This window comes from Gambusia affinis, linkage group LG16, assembly GCF_019740435.1.
Source record: "Gambusia affinis linkage group LG16, SWU_Gaff_1.0, whole genome shotgun sequence".
NCBI lineage: Eukaryota > Metazoa > Chordata > Actinopteri > Cyprinodontiformes > Poeciliidae > Gambusia > Gambusia affinis.
In genome coordinates, this window is record NC_057883.1 from 5,021,242 (window position 1) to 5,048,732 (window position 27,491).

General features: G+C 37.9%; 1 protein-coding gene across 1 annotated transcript; it reads left to right on the forward strand.

The window, feature by feature from the left end:
* Positions 1–27,491, forward strand: vps39 (VPS39 subunit of HOPS complex). Its single transcript, XM_044142791.1, has 24 exons — positions 1–587; positions 7,264–7,329; positions 7,413–7,477; positions 7,581–7,623; positions 7,908–8,002; positions 9,451–9,549; positions 9,687–9,779; positions 10,086–10,269; positions 12,547–12,667; positions 13,956–14,076; positions 14,315–14,444; positions 15,142–15,284; positions 15,413–15,553; positions 16,386–16,527; positions 18,421–18,507; positions 19,590–19,663; positions 19,809–20,025; positions 20,715–20,843; positions 21,827–21,929; positions 22,189–22,234; positions 23,276–23,425; positions 24,554–24,688; positions 24,878–24,969; positions 25,795–27,491. Exons 1-24 carry the CDS (start codon positions 515–517, stop codon positions 25,874–25,876), a joined length of 2,631 nt encoding a protein of 876 aa, XP_043998726.1. The 5' UTR covers positions 1–514; the 3' UTR covers positions 25,877–27,491.

The window sequence follows — 27,491 nt, forward strand, 5'->3', positions numbered from 1 at the left end:
CCTCGTGAGTTCAGTCACGTGCCTGTCAAACGCTCGCGCAGCTGTCAACAGTGAGGAAGCAGCGAGAAGCAACAGTGGAAGTAAAAACTAAGCTGCTACTCAGTTTTTTGCGTCTATTATTGGGTGTATGTTGTCACCTACGGCTACGTTGGGACTTATAGAAAGATGGCGGCCTCGAGTCGCTTTTCAGGAGACCGCCAGTGAGAGAAAACGATGTTTACCACTAGCTGTTGCTTGCTAACTTCTAAGCTAGCTCGCTAACAGTCAGCTGTTGTTATGGTATGGTTGGGGCGATAGCTGGCTCTTACCCCAAGTGTTCAGTTGTCATACTTATCCAAAATACCAGGATTTACCAGACTGCAATTTCTACGGTCACTCTGGACGCATGGAACTGGTCGGCCGGCGTTTAATGGCGACTTAAAAAGCTGCATCACCCTAACAGACTCGTCAGCTGTTGTCTGGCAATTTATCCAGCAGAAACATTGTGTAATAGAATCAGCAAAACTGCTTCAAGATGCATGACGCGTATGAGCCAGTGCCTATTTTAGAGAAGCTTCCTCTTCAGATCGACTGTCTTGCGGCTTGGGGTGAGTATCTTACAGAGGGTTTTTGTCCCTGTGTGTGTTTACTGTCCTGCTGTCCCGAGTGTCCCCCGGGTCTAGAGTGTCTCAGGCTGGGATGGATGGCACAGTATGGATACAAAATCTGGGAAAGGAGTGAGGAATATAAATAGCCTCTAAAAAGAATTTTTATAATAATAAAAAAAAAAAATCTATTATGCCATTTTTTGTTGTTGTTGATATAAAGCAGAAGTTGGAAAAGTTCCAAAAGCAGTTTTAAACTACTACTATGTAACAATTATATATATCAGATTTTGGACCACATATGGAAGTGACACAAATCACTTTTGTTGGGAGGGTGAAAAGATTCGCAATTTGGCTGTTCAGACAGCGATTCAAAGGTCGGCTTTGGATCTGATTTACCCGTGGTGAGAACTCAGCCTAAGTTGTCTTTTATATGTGGCAGCTGTTGTGTATATATATATATGTATATGTATATATATGTTGTGTATATATATATAAGCCTCCCAGGAGGCTGGAAAGTGAGCTGGCTTTGCTGTTGCCTAGCAACATTGCATACATTAGATTTTTTCCACTGATGGAATCTGATGATGTCAAAAGTGAGCTGGCCTTGCTGTTGCCTAGCAACATTGCATACATTAGATTTTTCCACTGATGGAATCTGATGATGTCATAGTGTTATGATGTCATAAGAGACAGAAGCCTTGAATATCCTGCATCTGAAGCAAACTGGCAGATCGCGAGGAGCAGCAACACGGACGGTAGTTTTGCATATTGGATTCATCGTTACATTTTTTCGTAGCTTTTTGGATACGTTAGTTGGATAATAAAAATGTCGTTGTTTGGTACAGATTCATTGACACTGTCTCAAATTAGACTGATGCCCAGAGATGAACTGGTTACATTGCTTGTAGATTTTCTACAACGGTTAAAAGAAAAATCTGCAATCTTGATCAAGGAAGACATACTGGAGCAGGACCTGGAAAAAGCCCAAGAACAAATTGACCTTTTAAACGAGAAAGTTGATTTGTTGACGAAAGAGTTACAGATTTCTCACAGGCACAACAGATATTTGAACAATGAAAAAATTCCAAAGCTAAAACTAGAAATAGAGACCTGGACTTCCCACAGAAATCAATTGTTAGCTGAGGTGAAGTCCTATCAAAGTAAGGTAAAAGATTTACAAAACTCTTTGAAAAACCAGGAGAGGGACTACAAACTTCAGATTGAAAAGATTGTAGAAGAAAAAAGGCAAGTGACGTCACAATTCACTGCATATAGACTTAAGACAGAAAAGAATGAACATGAAATTAAAAGACTTGAAATCGAATTGTCCAAGAAAGTCAACGAGATCGGCTTGAAGAACAACGAAATTCAGAAAGAAAAAGAGAAGTCCAAACTTCTTGAGACCTCTATCAGAGAACTAGAAAAGAAACTGATAGAGGAAGAAAATGAAAACAAAAATCTGACTAAGAAACTGGCAAAAACTCCAAGGGATGAAGCCATTGAAAGGACAAGGATCGCATTTGAAGCCAGACTGGATTTTGACGCCTTCGCTAAGGAAAAGCAGCGAAGCAGGATGTTTCAAGAATTGCTCACAAAAAAAGATCGGCAGCTCAATGAGCTCTTGGAGGAGCAGGCAAAGAGACGACCCTCGCCCTCCAAGGTAAAGACAGAGCCTGAGACAGAAAAAAAAAGGTTTGAACCAACTGCGGCGGATTGGAGACAGGTTAAAAGAGACAACGTGGCTTTAAATGCCGAGATAAAAGTCCATATGGAGAACAGGCAGAAAGATCAACAGCAAATAAAACAACTAACTGAGCAATTGTCAGAGGTCAAAAGAGAGATGCTGTTCAAGAGAATTGAACAAGCGGATTTGAAGAAATCCATAAGTAAGAAAAAAGAAGACATTGCTGTGGTGAGACCAGATGTTGAAAGTAACATAATGGCACCGACTGAAAATAGTGAAATTCGATATTTACCACCAGTTGTTTCCAACCTCGAGCCACCCAAACCAAAGTTATCTTCCAATCGAAGAACTTTGCGTTTGGGTGAAGGCAAATTATTGCCAGATTTTAAAGACAATTTAACCACACAGCGTAAGCCACAACCCCCTAGCCAAGGAAAGCCTGGAAGACCTCCATTTATAGCGGGAGGCAGGACGGGGTGGAAAATCTAACCGGAAAAAATAGCGGTCAACCTGGTGGGAGAGGAGAACGTTAAAGTTCCCTCATTAGAGGCGGGCGGACAGTTGGTATACGCCTCTTGTATTAACTAATAACGTTTAGACTTTTATTTATTCTCGCTGTTTGGCCATAGCCATAATTTTCTGTGTTAATCTAATCAACTTTAGATTAACTCATTAATTAATAACTTGCGTTCCTCCCTGTCCTGGACATTGTGTTTTTTCTACGAAACACTTTTTAAACTCAATACATAGGTTTTCTCCGGGTGCTCCGGTTTTTCCTACCTTCGGAAAAAAGCGATTCGGTTAATTGGTGTCTTTTAAATTTATCTTAGTTTCTCGCTCACTAACCGTTAGAGATAGAAAGAATATTAACTTATTAACTTATGCGATCTGAAGCGAAAGAAGATGGATGGATGGATGGATGGATGGACGGATGGATGGACGGACAGTTCCTATTCGCCTCTTGTATTTACTAATAACGTCCGCTTAGACTTTTGCACTGTAAAAAACGAACTTAGGGGGTTATCAGATTAACAAAAGAATATCATGTACTTTTAACTAAAGCATTTCATGTTTCAAACAAAATCGTGACACAATCATGTTGGATGAACAAGAAATTCAACAACTTCATGTTTACAAAATTTAATCATGTTGAGATAACATGATTCATTGTAGTCAGACTGATATAGTGCTGAAGACAAGTGAGATCACGCGAGAAAATCGTTTTTATCTCAACTTGAATAACGTATTCAAGTTGAGATAAAGTGATTCAATTTAGTCAGATTCATTTCCCTCCAAAGAGGGTCTAGTGAGATCAGGGGATCACGAGAGATTATACGACATAAGTGTTTTGTGCCTGGGAAAACTTCAAAGCGGTTTTAGTTACACATTAAACTATAGATATTTGTTTTTCTCTGCCCTGCAGAGAAAAAAAAAATATATATATATATCAAATATATATATGTCATATATCTGTGATATATGATATATGTATGTATATTATATACATATATACATACGTATATGTATATATGTGTACATATACATATATACATACATATATATGTACGTATATGTATATATGTGTACATATATATATATATATATATATATATGTACACACATATATATATATATATATATGTACACACATATATATATATATATATATTTATATATGTGTGTGTGTACACATATATATATATATATATATATTTATATATGTGTGTGTGTACACATATATATATATATATATATATATATATATATATATATATTTGTGTGTGTACACATATATATATATATATATATATTTATATATGTGTGTGTGTACACATATATATATATATATATATATATATATATATATATATATGTGTGTGTAAATATATATATATATATATATGTACATACACACTCGTATATAGAGGGAAAAAATATATATATATCTGTATATATGTATATATAAATATATAAGTGTGTGTGTGTATATATATATATATATGTATATATATCAATCACAGAACTGTGCAGATATTTGTTTTCTCTGCAGGGTAGAGAAAACAAATATCTTCACTGTTACAGAACTGCACTGTAATAGTGCAGTTCTTAAATGGACTGATACAGTGCATTTAAGAACTGTAAAAATTTAAGAACTGTAAAAAAAGTTCTCAGACATTTTCTAAAAAAAGTTATTAAGTCTTTGACTTTTTAAAAAAAAAAAAGTCTGAATTAACGTAATTAAATCATGGAAAGGATTTCCACACGATTAAATAGCTTTCTTTCAGCATGAGGCATGTTTGTTGAGCCAACTTAGTTTTCATGAGTTGGATCAACTTAATAATTAGTGTGAAGGTATCACTGTAACATAAGTTGGTTTCTCCAGTGTGTTGTGGTGGCGCAGGGTTTTAGCACACTGCACGTTTGGAGGCCTTAGTCCTCGATGTGGACGTTGCTGGTTCGACTCCTGGTCCTGGCAACCTTTGCCAAGTCCTCACCCTGTCTGCCTACTGTCTCAAAAAAATACGAGTCACTAGCGCCGCAAAAACTCTTCGGAGAAAAAAAAAGTTGGTCTCAACTAAATTGCCGTTAATCTTGGTCAAGTAAATTATTTGGTCCAAAACGTTGCACATTAGTTGGGCTGGCTCTTTTAAAATACATTGGGTCCAATCAACCTTAATAAATTAAATTGAGCCAACACTTTGCTTTAAATTGGAATAACCATAATAAAATAAGTTGAGCCAACTCATTTTATTTAAATTAGAATAGCCATAATATATTAAGTTGACCTAACACATTTGCTTTAAATAGCAGTAACAGAATTACATGGTGCTGAAATAAAGCAAAGTAATCAGGTGGAAAACCTTTCCATGATTTTTTAATGCTCATCCAAAGAGGTATTTTTTTCAGTGCATTTATTCTTGCACTTTGACCATAGCCATAATTTTCTGTTTTAATCTAATCAACTTTAGATGAACTCAATAATTAATAACATCCTTACCTGTACTGAACATTGTGTTTCTTTCTACGATACACTCTTTAAATGGGATGCATAATTTTGTCGCAGCCTTCCAAAAGCCAACATTTCCAACAAAGGTCTCTAGGGGACGCAGAGTAAGAGACAGTAACAGCGAGCTAGCCATCCAGTAAATTAAGTGTAGCCATATATTTATAGTTTTCTTCTGTTACCACAGCCAGGGGCGCAACTACATATTTTTTAGGTGGATGCGAACATCTTACCGGCGCCCCCCACCCTCCCAGGACATAAACTTGTAGAAGTGACCCAAAGAGCCGCTTGTTAGCCTGTTGAAAAGCTTGTCTGTTAGCCTGTCTAGAACCTCCTATGGGCTGCAGGTCTGAGGCTTTTTGTTAGCATGTTTTCTATCATTCTTACGGCTTGATAGGAAGCCTGATCCAAACTGGCAACCCGCATTAATAAAATGGTGAAATAATATTGACCACAAAACACTATTTATAAAAGATATCAACATTTTTGATATCACAATCCTACACAATCCTAACAAACGTTATTGATGTTCTCTTCACAATATTTATTTATTTACTATTAATCTATTTGTATGATTTGTTCATTAAATTTCCATCTATATAATTTTTTTTTGGTCTCAGGAAATGACTGAGGGATGAAGAGACTGATGTCTGGTTCTTTAGGTTCTTTAGGTTCTGCGGTTCCTCTCCTGATCCATTCCGTCTGATATCAAACCCACTGGGTGCCACTGAATGTCGCCGACATGTTTATTTTAATGCCCCTATTAAGCTTCACTGTGATGGTTTAGCCTGTCTCTTCCCACTACCATCTGTATTTTTGCCAGAGGTTTTATTTTAAGGACGGTGTAGTATCGGGTACACATTTTAAAAAGGCGCGGGTTGATAGCAGCTCACTGCGGCTGCGTAGTGTCCGCTAGGTAACCATGACAACATCGTCAGTTCGTAGAGTCCTATTTAGGTCCCGCAACAATTTATATGACCCTAGTATGTCGCGTGTTTTGTTTTGGTCATTATTATTACACTTATTGTTGAGATGTGTGTGAATCGCGTCCCGTATTGGTTCAACACGGGCGGAGACAATAACAACCAGCTGTCATTTTAGGCTAGCTTAAGCTAACCTGAATATTTACAACTCTCTTGTTGATACACTGACATTACTTACCTTCTGTCTTTCAACCACTTTCAAAAGCTCTTCTTCATCTCTCCAACATCTTTATCCTTCCCCCTCTTCCGTTTTCTGCTTTGTGCCCCGAAGTGTTTTCTGCGCCTCATCTTTAGCTCCCTGTTGTCGAGGCATTACGACAAATTTAAAAGAAAAAACGCGCCTCAGCTCGAAGAGCCGCTGCTCAAGTTATCTGTATGGGAGGGGAGAGCGGCTGTCAGGAGGGGAGGGCGCCTAATCAGTGCTGTTCCTCTGTTATTGATCTATCTAGATAGATAGATAGATATCACTCATGAAAAGAAAAGGGGAAATGAATTTTTCCCTGTGTGTCTGCATACTCGACTTTGGATAAGAAGATTTTTCCAGAATAATGTGTGACCCTGTAATTGTAAAACTCTTTTTCTGTCCTGGCTAATATACAAAAACCATTTTTGCCAAAATAAAAATCTAAAAGTTGGCGCTGATTTTAAACACTGTTGTAAAGTCAGTTTGCTATTAAACTGTTATGCTTAATATTCTTGTTTTGCATTATGATTTATGTTTTATTTGAAGATATTTCCACCAACAGTTTAACTTTGTTTTAATCTTGTTTCCGTCACACAGATCAACTTATGGATGCACTCAAAATGTCTTGCAAGCTGCTTCCCATTTCATTCTGCTCTAAACCCTGCAACTATTGCATGAAAAAAAAATCTAAAAATGTCTTATTTTTTGCTCTATAACTAAAAAAAACACAGAATAAAAAACATGGATCTACTTTTCATAGACTGACTTTCTGTTTTAAAAAAGTTACTAATTATATTTCGTCCCTGTGTTTGTCCCTGCAGAGGATTGGCTGCTTGTTGGAACAAAACCAGGACATCTTCTCCTGTACAGGATCAAGAAGGATGCAGGTAAAACGGACTGAGTGTTTTAAAACACTAGCACATTTTTTAAAGTGCTAGTGGAAAATGTGCGTAATTTGTTTTCTCCTCAGCCACCAATCGGTTTGAGGTGACTTTGGAAAAGTCTAATAAGAACTTCTCCAAGAAAATTCAACAGGTGAGATAAAACTGGGATCAATACCAGAACAAATCGGTTGTTTTGCTTGTTTTTTTTTGTCAAGCATTTTATCATAATTGTTGTGTTTCTTGCCTTTCTCCAGCTATACGTCGTCTCTCAGTACAAAATTCTCGTCAGTCTTTTGGGTAAGTTTTGCCGTCCTATTTATCTACTATTTACCATTACATATCTAACAGTAATATTGTTAATTTCCCACACAAACATGATAATTTATTATTATTATTATTATTATTATTATTATTATTATTATTATTATTATTATTATTATCATTATTATCATTATTAAAGGTTGGGGGCAACCCAAAAAAAAAAAAGTTTGTCTTTTTGCATTTTTCTTTGGATGTGCAACAAAACTGTTTGCACTTTTTAAGTCTAGACGAGTCGATTAAACCTCCTTTGTGTCTTCTAGAGAACAACATCCACGTCCATGACCTCCTGACCTTTCAGCAGATCACTGTGGTGTCTAAAGCCAAAGGAGCCACGCTGTTTGAATGTGACCTGCAGGTCAGTTAAAGTCTCTCTGCCTTCAACTCTTAACCGCAAATTTTAGCTCTGTCTGTCACCTTTTAATACCACTACCATTATCAACTAATAATAATGATGAATAAAAATCCTTTGTCCTCAAAAATCTTTTTTATACTCCAAGTATAACTTAATTACAGGATAAAAAGCTCTTAGGCTGAAGCCTGTCTGCAAAACTCTTTTCTCTATATTTGAATGTTTGGGGTACGTTATAAGATATTTGACCTTCTTCCTGAGTTTCTTCTGGAGTATTTCTTGTTAGCCATGTAGCTAATCAAATTCATGACTTCAGGATCTAAACTCTTGTCCAAGTCTTGTGCAGCTTAGTTCCTGTTCCTATCCAAGTACAGTACATTTAGTCTTTCTTCAACAAGTTGGTTTACTGTAACACATCAGTTAGCTGGTCGGAGATGAAATGTTGCAAAAGCAGCTGCATACCAGAAACTGCATCTAAACTTTTTTTCTTTGGTTTGGAGCATTAAAAAAAACAATTTCTGTGTTTTGTTGGGATTTTATGTGTTTTTGTTGTTGTTGTTTTTTTTTTTAAAGAACATTACTAAACAAACAGCATCATAATTATCAATTAACGCACATCGGCCAAAGACGAAGTTATGCAAAAGCTCAAAGCAGAGTTTGCTTATAACACATTATAATTACTTTTGAACATTTTTCAGGAGTGCTGTCAGAAATTAGATTGTAGAAAATACTGCAGACCTGAACGCACCACCTCCGTAGTCAACATGGTGGTGGCAGCATCATGCTGTAGAGGCAGGGACATGAAAGCAAACCGAAGCTGAATGGAGGTAAATACAGAGAAACTGTAAATAAAATCCATTTGGAGGCTCTAAAATATTCGAGACTGGAAAGGAGGTTCACTTACAGCAGGCTAACCCTAAGCTCGGATGCGAGCCACACTTTTCAGAACTTTATTTGTGTAAAGTTTAGAAAGCCATGTATCATTCGACAGTTAAATCTAACCGTCACTTGAAATCCCAATAACATGCAGTGCAGTTTGAAGTCTATGAGCACTTTTTCAATGGCTACAAATAATTTTTTTATTTGTTGGTTGTTTTAATTTTTGCTTCAATTTGAAGTTTTTCTTAAGGATTATTAGTTTGTGGACGTCAGAGTAGTCAAAATATTCTCGGCGTGTGTAGAAAAGGAAGTTTGAACACAGTAAACCGTGAATCCTTTGTGCCAAGTGGGAACCTGAAAGCAGAACCATTAGTGAGACAAAATATGGAGGGTAAAAATATGAGGGAGAAAAAAAAAAAACGCATAACATTTGTAGCACATTTCATAATTTGCTGAAACGAACCAATCCTCTGTCCTCCATCCAAAAAATTGAACTGTTTATATAAAGTAACCATCATTTGTGGGTTTTTTTAATGTCAAATTAAACATTATCTGTATTTTTTTTTAATCTTCAGCAAATGAGCTCTGGAGAGGAAAGCCTCAGAATGTGCGTGGCGGTAAAAAGGAAACTCCAGCTGTATTACTGGAAAGATAGAGAGTTCCATGAGCTGCAGGTAAATTAAATCACATCAAGCCCAGTCAGTCGCCTGTGTGTGTGTGTGTGTGTTTGTGATGTAAGTTTAAATTTTCCACCCCCCCCTTTGTCTTCACTGCATTCTGGCGTCTCTGTGTTTTTGTTTCCATTTCTCAGGGCGACTTGGGTGTGCCAGATGTTCCCAAGTCCATGGCTTGGTGTGAAAACTCCATCTGTGTCGGCTTCAAACGGGACTATTACCTCATTCGGGTATGTTTTAGCAATTTGTCTTGTAAGTGAAAGTAGCTCTCAGGAGAGCTGAAGACTTTGACTGAACATCCCTAGAAAACACTTTAATCTAAGCCAAGACATTTGAAAAACCACAGCAATTCACCAAATATCTTTGTATTTGAGGTGCTTAGCAACGGATAAGTTGATATGTGTCTTTCTTTCTCATCCTATTTTTTTGTTTTTCTGGTGATTTTTGTAAGCTCTCTCAGGTTATGTTTATATTTGAATGAAATCAGTTGCTTGTTGGTCTGATCACACATTTGGACTCTGTTTGCTGCAAACCAGCTGGATGGCCGCGGCTCCATCAAGGAGCTCTTCCCCACCGGGAAACAGTTGGAGCCTCTGGTTGCCCCGCTGGCTGATGGGAAGGTGGCTGTTGGGCAGGACGACCTCACTGTGGTGCTGAACGAGGAAGGAGTTTGCACCCAGAAGTGCGCCCTGAACTGGACCGATATCCCTATCGCCATGGGTAAGGAGTTATTCCCCAGCGTTGACATTATGTTTGACTTTAATCAGAAGAGGCAGCAAAAGGCGAAGTGAGGCACAAGTGACAACCACATAGATCTCAGAGAAGAAATCTATGTGGGTTAAATAAGAAATGAAAACTCCCCCCAAAAAAAAAGCTATACATAAATGGACTGCAACTACCAAACAGCAGCGGCTAAATAAATAGTGGATGAATACAAATGTATACCTCACTTTTCAGGTTTTAATTTGCAAAAATATTTGAAAGACATACAGAGGCCTGTCACAATAACAAGCTTTGCTGGACGATAAATTGTCCCAGAGGTTATTGCGATAAACGATAATATTGTTGTTTTTGAGACCAGTTTCAAGAACAAATCCTCAAAGGTCAACAAACTCTAAATTTGTACCAAGATTTAATGCCGAAACAAGAAGACATTTTAAATATCCCAAGTAATTAAACAAAAACAACAGATATAATGAATTATGAAGTCAGTGTAAACACAATTGTTCTTTGAAACAAGGATTAGTTGACATCATGCTACATGTAGCCAGGGTGTCCTAAAGAAGCGTTTTACAAATGGAAATGTTTCTCAAGAACAGTATTTGTGTTTGTGGGACCATAACAACTCACAGTAGGGGTCACACTTTCCTAAAAGAGAATCAATAGATAGTTCTATCACTTTTATTGTTATCTCAATATTAACACAAAATATCGTGACAAAACTTTTAGTCCATTTCGCCCAGACTTAAATTCCTGCTGTTAAACTTTATTCTGCTTATAATAATGATTTTTAAAATTCCTGCATTTGTAATGATATTTAATCATTTCTGAGCAATTTTCTACAAGGTAACTTTACTTTTTAACTCATCTGATGGCAGGTTTGATGAGTTGTTCTTTATAGTCAAGTAAAACTTAAACCCAAGTCAAGTATTTGCTCAGGTTTTACCGTTTTCTCTCTCCGCTGTAATCCAGCTGCCTTTTATCTGTCACAGCCATTTTTTGACTCCCATGTGTTGGAAAATGAAGCGTTTTTACCTCGTGACTAGTTCACCACGGGTCCATGATGAGCTCTGTAGTCGTTTAGGATGCTGCGCGTTTCTGTTCTCACCGGAATACAGGAGGGAAAAAACACCCAGAGGAAATGAAGCCTCCAAGCACTGGTTTTATGCAGCTTTCAATTTCCTCATCCTCATACTGCGAACAGAGCCGAGCTGGAAGGCAGAGGCGGACGTGAGCGGCACCGTTTTAGATCTGTTCAAACGGACCGTCCTCAACCGCTCGACTATCCAGGGTCTATAAAGATCAACCTGGAGTTTTTTTTGTTGTTGTATTTTTTCTCCCAGGATGAATTATGTGCCACATAGCTACAAAAACTGTTGCCTATTAGCTGGATTTGCAGATGAATTAGCCTCACTGATTATGAATTTCCATAAAGAGTTTCCTTTTGTTTTTGTTGTTCCAACTAGAGATGCGTTGATCCTTTTCAGGGCAATAAAGTCAAGAACAAACAGTTTCTACCCAAAAGCTGTTGTTTCTCTGAACACAGCAAATCCATCTGAAACCTGATCTTTGTTCCTTTTATTTATTCTTAACATCCCAGCTGTTCTGTGTTTCTTCGAGAGTTTCTAGTTTTTTTTATTTTGCTGTGCTTTCTTCATGCACAATGACATTAAAAGAAATTCTGGTTCTGATTCTGATATTATCTACTCAGTCCAATTCTACGCTTTGTGTTCTTAGCGGCGTCATGATTTGTATATTTTACGTTATATTTTGAGTTCTTGTTTCAAAAGTTTTTTGCAGTTCATTTTTACATGTTTGACTAAGGTAGTCAACCTATTGTTTTTGTCTCTTTATTATTTATTCTACTTTAGTTTTTATACTCCTAACTGCACTGACTGAACAAATAAAAGTTGTGTTGTGAAGCTACTAAATTTGCAATCAATTATACATTTATTATAAATATCTGTTTAATTTAGTAGACCTAGTAGATCTAGGTTTGGGTTTAAAAAAAAATAAACATTTTGAGTCAGTCCAGCACTGTTTTTCTGTATCGGATCAGTATCAGCTGACACTTCCGATACCCCAGATATCGGTATCGGAAGTGAAGAAAGTGGATCGGTGTGTCCTTCGTTCCCGGTCCATTAAATTCTGTTTCATTTTGTCCTGGTGACAAACTTTCTCGTAACAACCCTGGCTTTCCTTTTAGGCTGGAAAAAAACCCCCGGCTTAACGCAAACGAATAAATCTAAAAAACTTTATTCTTTTTGATCTCCGCAGAGCACCAGCCTCCCTACATCATTGCGGTCCTCCCTCGGTACGTGGAGATTCGGACCTTAGAGCCACGGCTGCTGGTGCAGAACGTGGAGCTGCAGAGGCCGCGCTTCATCACGTCGGCAGGGTGAGACAGACTTCACAGCCGCAAACGAAGACGGGAAAATAAAAGTGGAAAAACATAAAACGATGTTGTCTACTTTGACACAGAAGACTGACCTTTTTGTAGCAATCTGTTTTCAAGTAAAAAGTTCTGACTTTTATTTGTGTTTCTCCACTATGGAAAATAAATTTGTTTTGCTAGACTCTCATAATAGCTTTTAAATCGACCGCATTTTAAGCTTTACAATTTGGAGGCTGCAATTATTACATTATTATTATTGATTAATGTTCATGTTACCATTTCCTCCCGTATTACTCCCGTTTTGTACCTGCAAGTTAAATTTATTTGTATATTACCGTTCAAATGCAGAGTAATATCAAGATTTATACAGAAAAAAGAACAAAAAGGAACGAAGCATCAAAAAGTTAAGAAAAGCATATTTAAGTAATCTTTGGCTCTTCCAGGTAAACGGTCATGTTTTCAGTCCTGATTAAAAGGAATCAAAAGTTTCTGCACATCTCATGTTTTGAGGCGCTCGCTTCCAGAGCTGAGCGCCGCAGGAACGACATGTTGCCTCATATTTACTTCTCATGCTGGTAACACTGAGCAGGCAGATCTCAGATGACCTGAGGCTGCTTCTGCACATGGTTCCTACCCGATCACCAACTGTGAAATGCACATAAACCCAAAGCTATTCAGCATTCCAGCCCTGTTCAGATACAGTTCAGTTTGATTGTACATTTTCTAAAAAAACAAAAAACAAATTGTAGTTATTGATATTGTATCTTTCTCAGTTTAAATTTATTCTGTCCCCCGACCACACTGAAAATGTTTATAATTGACTTCTGCATGTAGGATTTAACTATTGGAGTCGTCTAATTTAATTCCCCCTCCGAGTATAAATAGGACACAGAAAACCACTTTAAATTCTTCAGGGTACATAATAGGGTGTATAATTTTTTATTTCTGTCATGATCAATTAGAAATACAATCGAGAGCTCAAATTTCATACCTGAAGAATTGTATATATATATATATATATATATATATATATATATATATATATATATTTTTTTTTTTTTTAAACTGCAAAGGCAGGTGGTGGGGAAAGGACAAAAGGACATGCAGCCCCACAAAACTAACAAAAAAAACCCAAAACAGTCAAAAATAGATTTTGAAAACCATTGGTCTGCAATTTGCTTCTTTTTTTTTTTTTAACCTAACTTGAGAACAATTTCCTTTTGAGGGCTTTTCTCATCTTTGCTGCTGATGTTCTGTGCTTGTAGCTAAGATGCTTCCTCTTCTCTCGCAGGCCAAACATCGTGTACGTCGCCAGCAACCACTTCGTCTGGCGCCTGGTGCCGGTGTCGATAGCCAGCCAGATCCAGCAGCTGCTCCAGGACAAGCAGTTCGAGCTCGCTCTTCAGCTGGCGGTAAGCACGACCCCGCAGAGCTCACGTTTTATCCCCCCGAGAATTCAGCCTACCTGTGGCTGAAATGCAATCTAAAATGACACTAGAAATCCAATTTTTTTATAAGGCGCAGCTATAAAAACCGTTTCAGGAGGATTTTCTAAAGTAGTCTTCTTGTCTTCACACAAGAAAATAACAAACATTTTAGGGTGGATCACATTTCCCTTTATATCTTTTTCTATTTTTTTTCCTTTTTCAGAAAATGAAGGACGATTCAGATGGTGAAAAGAAGCAGCAGATACATCACATCCAGAATCTTTACGCCTTCAACCTGTTTTGCCAGAAGAAGTTTGATGACTCCATGCAGGTGTTTGCTAAACTTGGTACAGGTACAACTTCTCTGGCGCGAGCGGGACACACATGGGTCAAATCTACACAAAACACTGCAGCCGTACTCATGTTCTGTCAACAACCTCAGCCGACCAACCGGCACAACCATTACAGCAGCATAGACATTTACAGGATAAAGTAGGAAATAAAAATAAGTTTGACAAAAATAATGTTAAAAAAAACCCACTATAATAAAATTGTCAGTAAAATATCTAGAAAATAATAGAAACCAAGACACTTAGTTTCAGTTGCAGCAATTTCCCAAAACCTCGAATCAATTAAGTGCTCAGACTTTTCCCTTTATTTTTTATTTACTTATTCATTGTTTTTTTTTTTTTTGTTTTTTTTGTCTGTCACAAATTGAGCTAGAAAATGACCAAACACAGACTGGACATTTTAAGGGATTGTTTTTACTTTTGCTGAATCAATTCTCGGTGCATATTTACAATCATTTTGCCGCTGTTTCATATTTCATAGTGAAACAGTATTTTATGAGCTCATATGTAAGAGTCACATCTCCTCTGTAAAAGTTTAACTAAAACAAAAAGAAAACGCTCTTAATGGCTGATAGTACAGGATTCTTACCGCCTTCTTGTTTTGTTTTGTTTTTTTCCGTTATAGCGTTAATGTGCTGTACATTTTTTCAAATACTTATTTTAATCTCGTCATTTTACATATTTGCTCTGTGGCCGGCAGATCCCACGCATGTGATCGGACTTTACCCGGACCTGCTCCCGTCAGACTACCGCAAACAGCTGCATTACCCCAACCCTCTGCCCAGCTTGTCTGGGGCCGAACTGGAGAAAGCTCACCTGGCTCTTATCGATTACCTCACCCAGGTGTGTGTTTATGACAAAAAAAAAAAAAGTTAAATAAAACACTCTGCCTGTTTGGAAATGCTTAAACGTTGGGATAACATAAATAGTGGTAAATGTAAAAAAAAAAAAAACCTCTTTCTTTCTCACAGAAACGCAGCCATCTTGTCAAACAGCTGAACGACACCAGCCCGTCCACAACGTCTCCGCTCATGGAGGGAACGCCGACCATTAAGAGCCGCAAAAAACTCCTGCAGATCATCGACACCACGTTGCTCAAATGTTACCTGCACGTAAGACCAAAGTGACATCTGTCAATTATTCGCTTGCATCTGGTTTATTTATTATAGAGGGTTTTGAAAAACTCTTCACACCCTTTAGAATTATTTCACATTTTGTCACATTTTGCCCACATTTTGCGTACATTTATATTAAAGTATAAAAAGTGTAGCGTACATTTGCCCTCGGAGATGTCCTGGTCAGCTTTATATCCACTGATAGAGATTTGTTTTCATTCTTCTTAGTGAAATATCTTAAAGTGAGTCAGATCAAACGGAGGCACTGTTTTCAAGATTGGCTACAGATTCTGTATTGGGTTTAGGTCTGGACTTTGACTGGGACATTAACCTTTAACTGTGGCTGTATGTTAAGGGGTCGCTTTGCTGATAGAAGATGCAGTTTCACTCCAGTCTCACGTTTGCAGCCCCCTCAAAACAAATGTACCCCCACACCATGACGCTGCCAGCACCATGTTTCACTATGGTTACGTGTTCAGTGTCAATTTTTGTTCACGTGTCACTTAAAAGCAGATGCAGCTTCTAATTGTATTATTACTAAGCAACGCTGATTTCGATTTCCATCAATAATCTACCTGAAAACTACTTATTGAAGTCTTAACAAGCAGATAAGAAAATCTTATGTGCAACAAAACACAACCTCACTTTAGATGTGCTATAAAACTTACATCTTTGCTACATCCTGAAAATGACAACAAGACAACTTTTTTGTGTTTTGTTTGCTTAGCTGTTGCATGTCTGATGAGGCAGAAGTCGTGCTGGGGTTTTGTACTGGGAGTGATGGACTCAAGTTTTTAAACGCCGTTTTTTGTCCGTCTGTTCCTTGCAGACCAACGTGGCCCTCGTCTCGCCCCTCCTTCGACTGGAGAACAACCACTGCCACATCGAGGAGAGCGAGTACGTTCTGAAGAAGTCTCAGAAGTACAGCGAGCTCATCATTCTCTACGAAAAGAAGGGCTTGCACCAAAAAGGTAGGCAGCGTCGATGGATACACCTCAACAGGTCGGATTGTCACAAAAATTGGACTTTTTACATTTTTCTCGTCACTGTTAAAGTATTCCTTTATTTTATTTTTTTATTTTTTATTTTTTTAATCTCTGTTTAAGATGTCTTGCTGATGCTAGGAGGTCACCTAAAATATTATAGAATACATATTTTGCAGAGCGTATGTCTCTGCAAAATTAAAAGATAAAAATTTTTTTCTTGTGGCCATTTGACTTTTTATAACTTCTTTCAGGAATGTGTTTCTGCTCACCACGACTAATAGTTTCCCAGTGAACAGATTCTCCCACAAACTTACAGCTTTTCTAAGTTTGTGATTGACAAACTTAGATTGTGATTGACAGCGCTAAGCCCCGCCTCCATGCCCTGATTGGTTGTTTCTATTTGGCATTGGGAGAAGTCAGATCATCTCAATGTTTTCACAGATTAACTGAATCATACCGTATTGTCACGACATGGTGACAGTTTCAACAAATGCATACAAAAAACACCTTCTATAGAAAATTACATAATGCAGCTTTAACAATCTGGTTCTGGTTGAGAGCGAACATGTATTTGTCAGGAAAAAAATAAAATACTGAAACGCTTGACAGACTGCCATCGCTGCAAAAACACAAAATTTGACCAAGTATTTTTGGTCTGGTGTCTAGAGAAAATATGTTAAAACACTTGAAATGACGCAAAACTAGCTTAAAAGTACATTTTCATCAAGATGAAAACGTTCTAGCTCCGTTGGCAGATTATCTAACTTATAACAAAACGTTTTCCTGTGTTGTAAGTGGAAAAATCCACCAATAGAACAAGTGGTGGTTTTTTTTTTTGTCAATATTAAAGAATTATTTACTTAAAATAATATCTTACATCTTGCTAAAAAGTTAATTATGAGTCAGTTTTGTCTCATTTCAAGTGTGCTAAGATATTTATACAATAAACTAGACCAAAAATACTTTGTATGATTTTTTGTTTTTGCAGTAATAAAATGTTTTAACAGTCACCAAATTGTGTTCCCTGGGCTGATTAAAGTCCAGCTCTTTGATAAGTGTGCAGATCGAAATCACCTCTTATGATTTACACATTTAAAACGTTTTACAATCCTCGTTTGCTTTGTCATTGTTTAATTAAGGAGATAAAATGTTTTATTTATTCGAATGTGAAAGTTACTATGAGTCAGCTGAAATATAGCTGTTGTTGTCACAGTCTGAGTTGTTTGTGTTGTTTATTTGCCGCAGGCCTCAGCTTGACAGCAGAAAGCTGAGCAAGCGATCCGCTTCATCATCTGCTTTTTTTTTTTTTTTTTTCTTTGAAACTCGGGTTTTAAAGCAGCGGTTTAAATGTCAGCCCTGCTCCATATTTGTCAGCTGTCGTCTCATTTCGCTCCAGCTCCCATCATTTCTTCGAATATCTTCGGTCAGAGTTGCACAATGCGGCCATTACAAGCCCAGTTGGTCCATTTCGGAGAACGTCGGCAGGCTCCGGTTCGCTGCTCGTAACGAAGCCGAATCCATTTGGGGTTTTGGGAGTCCGATCTATGAGGCTACGCGCTCAGAGAAGCTTTCCTCCATAAGTCACAGCGGTTTGCTCTTTGTGGTTTCGGCCCATTCTGGACGCTGCGGGCGCAGCTGGTCCTAATTGGCCTGCCCTGATTTATGCCTGTGATGTCGCGCTGCTCGAGTTTACCTCTGAATTAAAAGCAGCTGTTTGTAGCCACCAGCTAACGCTGTGGATGTGCTGGGTTATGTCACGCGGCGTGCGGCAAACACGACTTCCTGCTGTGCCATATAAACCATTAATCACTCGTTCCCTCCCGCTGTGCCGTCACCCGCCGCCATGTTGTTGTTCTCACTTTGTTTGCTCTGTTTCAGCCTTGCAGGTCCTGCTGGACCAGTCCACCAAGGCCAACTCTCCTCTGAAGGGTCACGAGCGAACCGTCCAGTACCTCCAGCGACTGGGTGAGACTCAGCCGAGTTGACTGGTTTAAAGGATGTGTTCCTCTTGAACTTTCCCAAGTGTTTTTCGTGTTGCTTCCGCAATCCTGGATGCATTTTATTGGGACTTTATGCGATGAACATGAACTATGGCAACATCAAGAAGTGGAAGAAATATCAAATTTATACACAGACATTTTAGCCCATTTGTCTTTGAGCAGCTAAACCTCAGTCTGACGGAGGGTGGACATGAATTTTCAAGTGGATTTAGGTTTTGTGAAAATGAATCTCTTCCCCACCACCTTGTTTTTCCACTGGGGTTTTAGGCAGCAAGCAGGTCAAAAAGTTTCATTTTGGTGTTGTTTTGAAACAATGGTTGTTTCTTGCCACACTCTTCATAAAAGCCAGATTTGGGTGGTGAAACTAATTGTTCCTATTAGCTGATTCTTGCTAATTAGGTGGCTTCAGAGCACAATCAGTTGCTCCTCTAATTTATTTAGGGCTGTGAGAGTAAAGGGGGCACAAAGTACATTTCAGATCAGATGAAATCGCAATAAATGCTTTACTGGCAGCTGTAACGAGACAAAATGTTTAAAATATTTTTGCAAGGCATTTGGGGTATTTTTATGTTTGAACTGAATATATTTTAGTTTTAAGTAACATAATATTCATAAACATATATATGAATATTGCTGGGCATATTATCTGATATGATCCACTTATTGTTGGTGTTTTTGTCATTGCCGTTTTGTTTTAGCCTCTTTGTTGAGATTTGAAGACAAAAATATTGTTCATCTACTGTAATTAAAATTAAATGCACTAAAATCAAGCACATGCTAAAACGCGTGTATTTAATTAATGTTAAATATATACAATATTGGTGGAGTAACTGTTAAATACAGGTTTATTTCTTGTACGTGTGTAATAAAAGTAAGGCGAATAAAGAGCAGGAATATTGATATGTTTCACTTCCTTGAATGTGCAAAGCAAATGTTTTTGACCTTATGCTTCATGCTGTGTGTATTTCTGTACATATTAAAAAAAATAAAATGAACAAAGATCAACCGTTTGTAATTCCCCACCTTGTGAACTTTTCTCACTCACAGGATCAGAGAATCTGGGGATAATCTTGGAGTTTTCTCCCTGGGTGCTTAAAATCTGCCCTGAGGATGGCCTGAAGGTGAGCAAACGTATTTTAAAAGTAATTGCATACAAATGTTTGTTTATTCTCCACTGTGTGTCCCAGCTACAGCAGCAAATAGGAAATTCGAGGTTACTTAAATATCTTGTTTGTTTAGTTTTTGAAAATGTCTCCTCCTCTTTAGATCTTCACTGAAGATCTGCCCGAGGTGGAGACTTTGCCCAGAGACAAAGTGCTGCAGTTCCTGAAGGAAGGCTTCGTGGAGCTGGCCGTCCCGTATTTGGAGCACATCATTTATGTGTGGGACGAGAAGGGCCCCGAGTTTCACAACGTGCTTATTCAGCTGTATCTGAGCAGGGTTCAAGGCCTGATGAAGCAGTACCTCAACTCACTGCCAGAAGGTTTGTTGAGCAGAAGCTCCCGGAACTGAAAGGTTTTCTTTTTTTTTTTCTTTTTTTTTGGGTGGGGGGACAGAGGTGGGTTTGTTTTTGCAATCTGAGGAATTTTACTTTTAACCAAAGATGGCGTCATTCTTTCTAATGGTAGGTTGACACGAACCGACATTCAAAGTTGAGTTACTTGTCCTGTCGTCTGAGCAGTGATTAATTTAGAGATTTAGAGAGTAAGTTTCCTCTGTAACACAGTAAAATGTTCCTCTATATGCATGATTGCCCTCTAGTGTTAGAAAAGAGATTAAAAGTAGCAGATGAAACAAACTGCTGGCAGTAAACAGTTTGTTGCTTTGTCTCCATTAATCGAGGCATAACATGAGATATGGCCTTTTTCTTTTTTTTTAGGGATTATTGGGATTAAAATGGGTCGTCAAATATGTATTTTAAGTTCTTACAGACAAACTGTGTTGATGTCAGGAACTGACATCAACACTTCATGTGTTGCTCAATGGATAACTGCACTGTAAAAAGCACATTTTCTTTGTTTACTTGATCAAAAATGCTATAAACAGCAAATATTCTAAAAAAAAAAAAAAAAAAAATAGGACTATAATTTAAAATTCTTAACGTCTGATCATTCTCTTTAATATCCATCGTCTCACTAACTATGCTAATGAGATTGTTTTTGTTTTGCGTAGGGGTTTCTGCCGTTCCTGCCGGCCAGGAGCAAGGTGAACTGGGAGAGTTCAGGAACAAGCTGCTGTCTTTTCTGGATATTTCCACCAGCTATGAACCTGCCAGACTCATCAGCGACTTCCCATTTGATGGTAGGAAATGTTCCTGAAGCTCTGCTGCCTCTGCAAACCTGTTAATAACTTTGTAAAGATGTTTAAAGAACCTGAAAAACCTTATTGGTTTCAGTTGCTTAATCTCACACTGAGCAACTTTCAACACTTTATTTGAATATTTTTATTGATTCGGAGAAACATCTTGTTTCTCTGTAGCTGCCCTGTTGGCTATGGGAACCCCCCTCCCCCACCTGTAGCTAACAGGGCAGCTAAATCTGCAGCTGTAATTTTGTACAAGGATTTAGCAAACAGGCAGAGGGATTATTGACCGTCTTGTATCTTTTCTTTAGGACTTCCTGATAGGTTTTATGTCCACTAAAACATTTCTGTTTTTTTTGTTTTGTTTTTTTGTTACGCTGCTACATTTTTTGTTGTTGTTGTTTATTCATAGAATCCACCAGATTTCTGTTTGAGAAACCAAAAATAAATAAATAATCTGCGTCGGCCAAAATCAGAATCGGCATGTTAGACTTTTTAAAGATCGTTGATCGGCCAGAAAACTGCAGTCGGTTCACCTGTAGCTTAACAATTGTTCTTTGGAGAACTTCAACACGTAATCGACAGAACATTCCGAAGTGGAAAAACAAACAAACTTGAAAATGTTTTTTATTCATCTGGTATGTACTGTGTTTGTTTAGATCTTTTCATTTCTATAAATATCTCATCTGTTTCTCTCCATCTTTCAATCTAAATCTATTGCATCTTTCACTCTCCCTCTCTCTATCTTATATATATTTCCTTACCAAGCAAGAGGGAGACGAACTCATTTTAAAGCTCCTTTACACATATAAAAACATAAGTTATATTTATAAACAAGAATATAAGATTACATATTTAACAGCAGTAAAGTGTCAAGTGTTTCCCATTATTTCTGCTCGATGTAACTTAGAAAAATGCAGCAGTCCAGCCTCCAGTCTTTGGCCGCCTGGCTGACCTTGTCCTCCTGGTTTTGCATCTCTCAGGGCTGCTGGAGGAACGGGCTCTGCTCCTGGGTCGCATGGGGAAACACGAGCAGGCGCTTTTCATATACGTTCACGTTCTGAACGACACCCGCATGGCCGAAGAGTGAGTACCTGTGCAAACGCCGCCTCACCTCACCTCAAATGACAGCAGCCTGCTGAGCGCTCACTGGAATCAAGATGAGCAAATATTGTCTGATTCTGAATCACTTTGTTGCCAAAAGTCATATTTTAAAGGGAATTTCTTTCTGTAAATTATAAGAGCAGATGACTCATTTGAACTGTTATGACCATATAAAACTCTATTTTTTTTTTTTGGCGGCTTTGAGTCCTTGATGATAATTTTCTCTTCTTTCATCATATAGATACTGCCACCGGCATTATAACAGTTCAGTGGACGGAAATAAAGAAGTAAGAAAATTATTTTTTTTCTCCTGTTTTCATCACAGTCTGCAGTAAACCCAGTCATCACAGCAGAGAAACTACAGCACATCTTTCTAAACAGGAGAAATCTAGTAAATAAACTAAAGCTCACAAAGAATTACATTTGCAACTTGGCTGTTGGTGTTCAGTTCAATTGTTAGAAAAGTTGGAGGAGAGATAGTGAGTCAGGGAGTGAAGGAAATTAGAGAGGAGGAAGACAGCGGTGAGGTGTGCTGTGGGAGTCGCAGACGGGTTTGAAGTACATCAGGGATCCGCTCTGAGACCCTTCCACTTTCAGAGGTTGAAAATCAGGCAGGTCGTAATGTTTGCAGATGACATTGCACTACGTGGTGTGAAGAGAACTTGGAGAGCGTCGTTTTTCTTTTCTTTTTTTCAGAGGTAAAAAGAAAAGCATCTTAATTAATCACAGGCAAAAAATGGATGAGTTTCTCTACAGGCTGGGGGAAAAAATGAAACTGGTGTTTATAAATGGTGTTTCAGTAAAGTAGAATTTAAATACTTTATATTACAGCGATAAACATTTTCTTCAGTCACTTTTTGTGTGTTTTTTTGTGTCACTAATAACTGAATATAAATGAATTCTGAGGGTAACTTCTGATGAAGTTTTAACCTGTTGATGTTGATTTTAGCCGACTTTTTAAAATATCTCATAAAAATAAAAGTTCAAATTTTTCTGGTCGTTATGTATTTATTACACGGAGCAGAAATGACATCACTCAGCATGTTTTAGAGAAAGTGGTCTCTAAAATCTAACAAAACCAGTCCAATATTTTCAGATGAAGCATCCTCTATGACAGACAGGCTGAAAACGATAAAGCAGAGCAACTCTGCCTTCCTGTTATCTTCTGAAAGTCCTCTCACTTTCCCTATCTCGTTTGCTGCTTGATTGATCTAAAAGTAAAACCTCAGTCTCTGCCTCCGTAGCTCGTTCATTCTGATTGAATTTAGCTCAGATAAAACAGAGCTTGAATGTAGGGAAGGTTGAAGTGCTGTGACTCTGCCTCGCAGGTTTATCTGTCTCTGCTGCGGATGTACCTGTCCCCCCCTGACGCCCACTGCCTGGGGCCCATTAAGATGGAGCTCACTGAGCCTCAGGCCAACCTGCAGGCGGCCCTGCATGTCCTGGAGCTGCACCACAGCAAGCTCAACACCACCAAGGTAATCACTTCTTGTACATTTTGCACTTTTAAAGTTTGCACTTCAGTTCGGAACTTTTGCCATGAATAAAAGATGGAGGCTTGAGTAACAAACTTGAGTTACAGCCTTGTATTTTTTTCTCTTTGCTTTAATTCCTCAGAAAAAGGTGTACCTGCAGCAACAATGCTAATTTATTCTGAATTTCAAAATCAAAGTCAAATCAAATTTTATTTGTGTAGCACATTTCAGCAGCAAGGCATTTCAAAGTGCTTTACACCAAATCAAACACAGAAACACAATGCAACATAGAATCAACAATCTAAACACAACATTAAGTTAGATTTTCACTAAGTAATATGTCTTTTAAATCATTAAGAAGTCATGTTCCACAAATCTGGAACAAACTTCCAGAAAACTGTAAAACAGCTGAAACACTGACTCCCTTTAAATCTCAACTAAAAACCCACTTGTTTAGAGTCGTATTTGAAACGTAATCAATTGCAAATTTATTGACGGAATCTGACTATGTTGTGTTTTTATTGTTGATTCTATGTTGCATTGTGTTTCTGTGTTTGATTTGATGTGAAGCACTTTGAAATGCCTTGCTGCTGAAATGTGCTATACAAATAAAGTTTGATTTGATTTGATTTTACTCATGACCCCATGGATTCAGAAACAACTTGTGCACTGCAAAAACACCACATTTTATCAAGTTTTTTTTGGTGTAGTTGTAAACATCTTGGTTCACTTGAAATGAGACAAAACTAGCTTACTAGCTAACTTTTCAGTAAGCTAGCTTCTTTTAAGGTCAATAAATTCCTTAATATTGATGAAAAACTAGCTGTTCCACTGCAGATTATTTCACTTAACAAACATTTTTCCCTTGTTTTATTTGAAATAATCTGCCAGTGGAGCTAGTAGTTTTTCATCAGTATTAAGGAATTATTCACTTAAAACAAGCTAGCTTACTGAAAAGTTATCTAGTAATTAGTTTTGTCTCATTTCAAGTGTATTAAGATAATTGCACTAGAAACTCCACCAAAAATACTTGGTGTGTCTCTTTTTCCATGTCACGTTTTGAATCGTTGCCCCGTTTTTTTTTGTTGTTTTTTTTTTAAACCCATATTTTTGTGGCCGCCGTTTCTCCAGGCTATCAATCTGCTCCCAGCAAACACTCAGATCCGGGAGATAAAGGTCTTCCTGGAGAGCGTCCTGGAGGAGAAGGCCCAAATGAAACGCTGCAACCAGGTGTTGAAGAGTCTGCTGCAGGCCGAGTTCCTCAGGGTGAGATCTGGGAAATGTCTTCATGGTAGATCCAATTGATAGTGGGATTCTTCATGATGCTGAAACATCGGTGTTGCTCAGTATGATGTTCTTTTCTCCTTTTTTTGTTGCTTTTTTCTTTTGTCTGTCTTGCTGATGACTAGTTCGGGGAAAAGATGTTAAAGCTGATTTTGTTGTGTCTATTCTCAGGTGCAGGAAGAACGAATCTTCCACCAGCAGGTTAAATGCGTCATAACAGAGGAAAAAACCTGCAGAGTCTGTAAGAAGAAGATAGGAAACAGGTGACATGATCTCACATAAGAGATGACTCGAAATGTGAGACAAATAGAGGAAAATGATTACTATGTTTTATGAGTTGAACTTTTTCAAATTTACTGTTTTCAAATTTGATTAAATGGGATAGAATGTGGAAAAATTGCAATGACCAGTGAAAATTTCAAGTCTGTGGAGAAATTGCGAATGATGAGTGAATTTGAATTAAATGTGACCTATTATGCTTCCTTGAACTGGTCTATACAGCAAAATTTTTTTATGTATGCTCATTGAATTTTTTTTAATTTCCACAAACTAATTCTTAGATGGTGAGATTTTAGTCTACTACTTATAGAAGTAGTAGACTAAAGGCCTGTTTTAAGGCCTGCTGTTTACACTCACTCATGAAAATGGCTGAAACAGACATGCAATTATACAATTGTACATCTTTGAAAAGCAAAGGTGGAGCAACAAGAATGCGTCAAGTGGTTTCTAAATATTAAGTCAACAGCAAAACACTCAGGTTTTTTTTTTGTTTTTTTTTCCCAGCAGCCATTGCTGTCGTTGTGCATTTACTGCCAAACACGACTGGGTGTTTGTTTGTTTTTTGTCAGTTTGTGCTTGGACTGCTCTTAGGAGGAGCAAAAACCCAAATGGAAGTAGAAAACAATGAGTTGTGCATAATACGTTCCCTTTAATAGTTCTAATAGTGGCAACGTCCTGGAGGAACTGACTTTTACTCTACACAGCAGTATTCCTTTCAGGTTGCATTCGTAGGTTTTGTACTTTTAGTGACGCTTCGTAGTACGTAGAATGGAAGGATGAGAATAATAAATCTTCTGGTTTTCTTTCAGTGCGTTTGCCAGGTATCCCAACGGCGTGGTGGTTCACTATTTCTGCTGCAAAGATCGCAGCGTGTGTCCCACGGAGCAGTAAAATCCTCTTCCCAGACTGACGAATAAACCCCACCCCACCCTCCACCTCCCTGCTGCGGGCTTCGCCGCTCGGCCATGTTGGAATTAGAAATATATTTGAAGGACTGCGGCGTTGGTTTATTTTGCCCTTCTGCTGCCACAGAGCAGAACAGGAGCAGTGCTGAAGTTTTTCCCCTCTCAGCGTACATGAAGAAACAGGAAAACGTCTGGAGACGCTCAATGGGAACGGAGAGATGAAGAAAGAAAGGAAGGAAGGAAGGCAGATCAAGACAATCCAGAAGCAGGTGCCACTGTAACCACATAAAGGATTTGCTGCCTTACAGGCACGGCGTCCTGGAAGATTATTGACAGCTGGGATTGCAGACGTAAGCGAGCTATTTCTGATTACTACAGTTTATTATTATTATTTTATTTTATTATTGCTTTCACGTTCCCTCCACCACCGTAACTCATCGTAGGCCTCAAACACGCCTCGATGTGCCACACTGAGTGCTGCAGGACTGTTAAATGCCTTCTGTGACTCTGAAGATTGTACAATGAAATGAGATGTCACTCATAACGTTTTGTTGATAATATAATACTGTTGTGTTTTCTACTGAACAGTGTCCATTTAATATTATTCATAGGTCAATCCTCAGTTCTTACCCAACTACATCCACTGTTATTTTTAAACATTGGTTCTTTTTTGTGGCTTACGGGTGCATTAATCAAAATCCAAATGTTTATTTGGTAGCGCTTTATTTGAAGGGGTTGTGCGTAAGACCGACGTTTCACTGTCATACACATGATATAACAGCTGTCATGAACATGAAGGAGTCTTTATGGATATTTATGGCTGTTGTCTTAAAGTGCAATTCGGAAAATAATGAAACTTTTAATGCAAGTTTGCATTAAAACTGTCAACTTGATATTTATTGGGTAAATAATTACATTTTTGTGCGAAATTGCATTAAAACTTACATTAAAAGTGTAAATTTTACATTAAAAGTCTCATTATTTACCAAATGACGCTTCATGACAACAGTCATAAACACTCATGAAGACTTTTTCGTGTTCATGACAGCTGTTGTCATGTTTATTACAGTGTTATATCATGTTTATTACAGTGTTATATCAGTCTTATGACTGACGTGACATAATAATTCAAATAAAGTGTTACCGTTTATTCCTGCTTCTGCAATCTGAATAGTAGCCGTCTTTTTATCATTAATTGTGATCTGTTACAGTGAATGCAACATATTTAGTTCTGGACTGTTTCTACAAAACAAAAAAACAGACTCTTCTTCACTAACGCCAGTGGTTATTAATCGTTTTTCAAACTGTAGCAGCATTCACTCCAAACTTCTTTTGTTATCTTTGGAAGCTGAACTCGTGTGTCGACTCTTCTCTCAAAAGTTCCCCGTCGCCAAGATAGAAAATGAACGACCTGCACTTTAATTCTTCTTGATTCTGTTTTTGCATTACTGGAATTATACTGAACTTTTAAGAGGAATGCTGGACGTCTGCGTTTTGAAGGCGACGTTGCTCTGGAACGAGTCTGTTTGCTGTTTGTTCAGTGAGCAGAGCGGGAAGCAGAACAGTTTTGTTTACTAAGAAATAAAAAGCATGCAAATGGA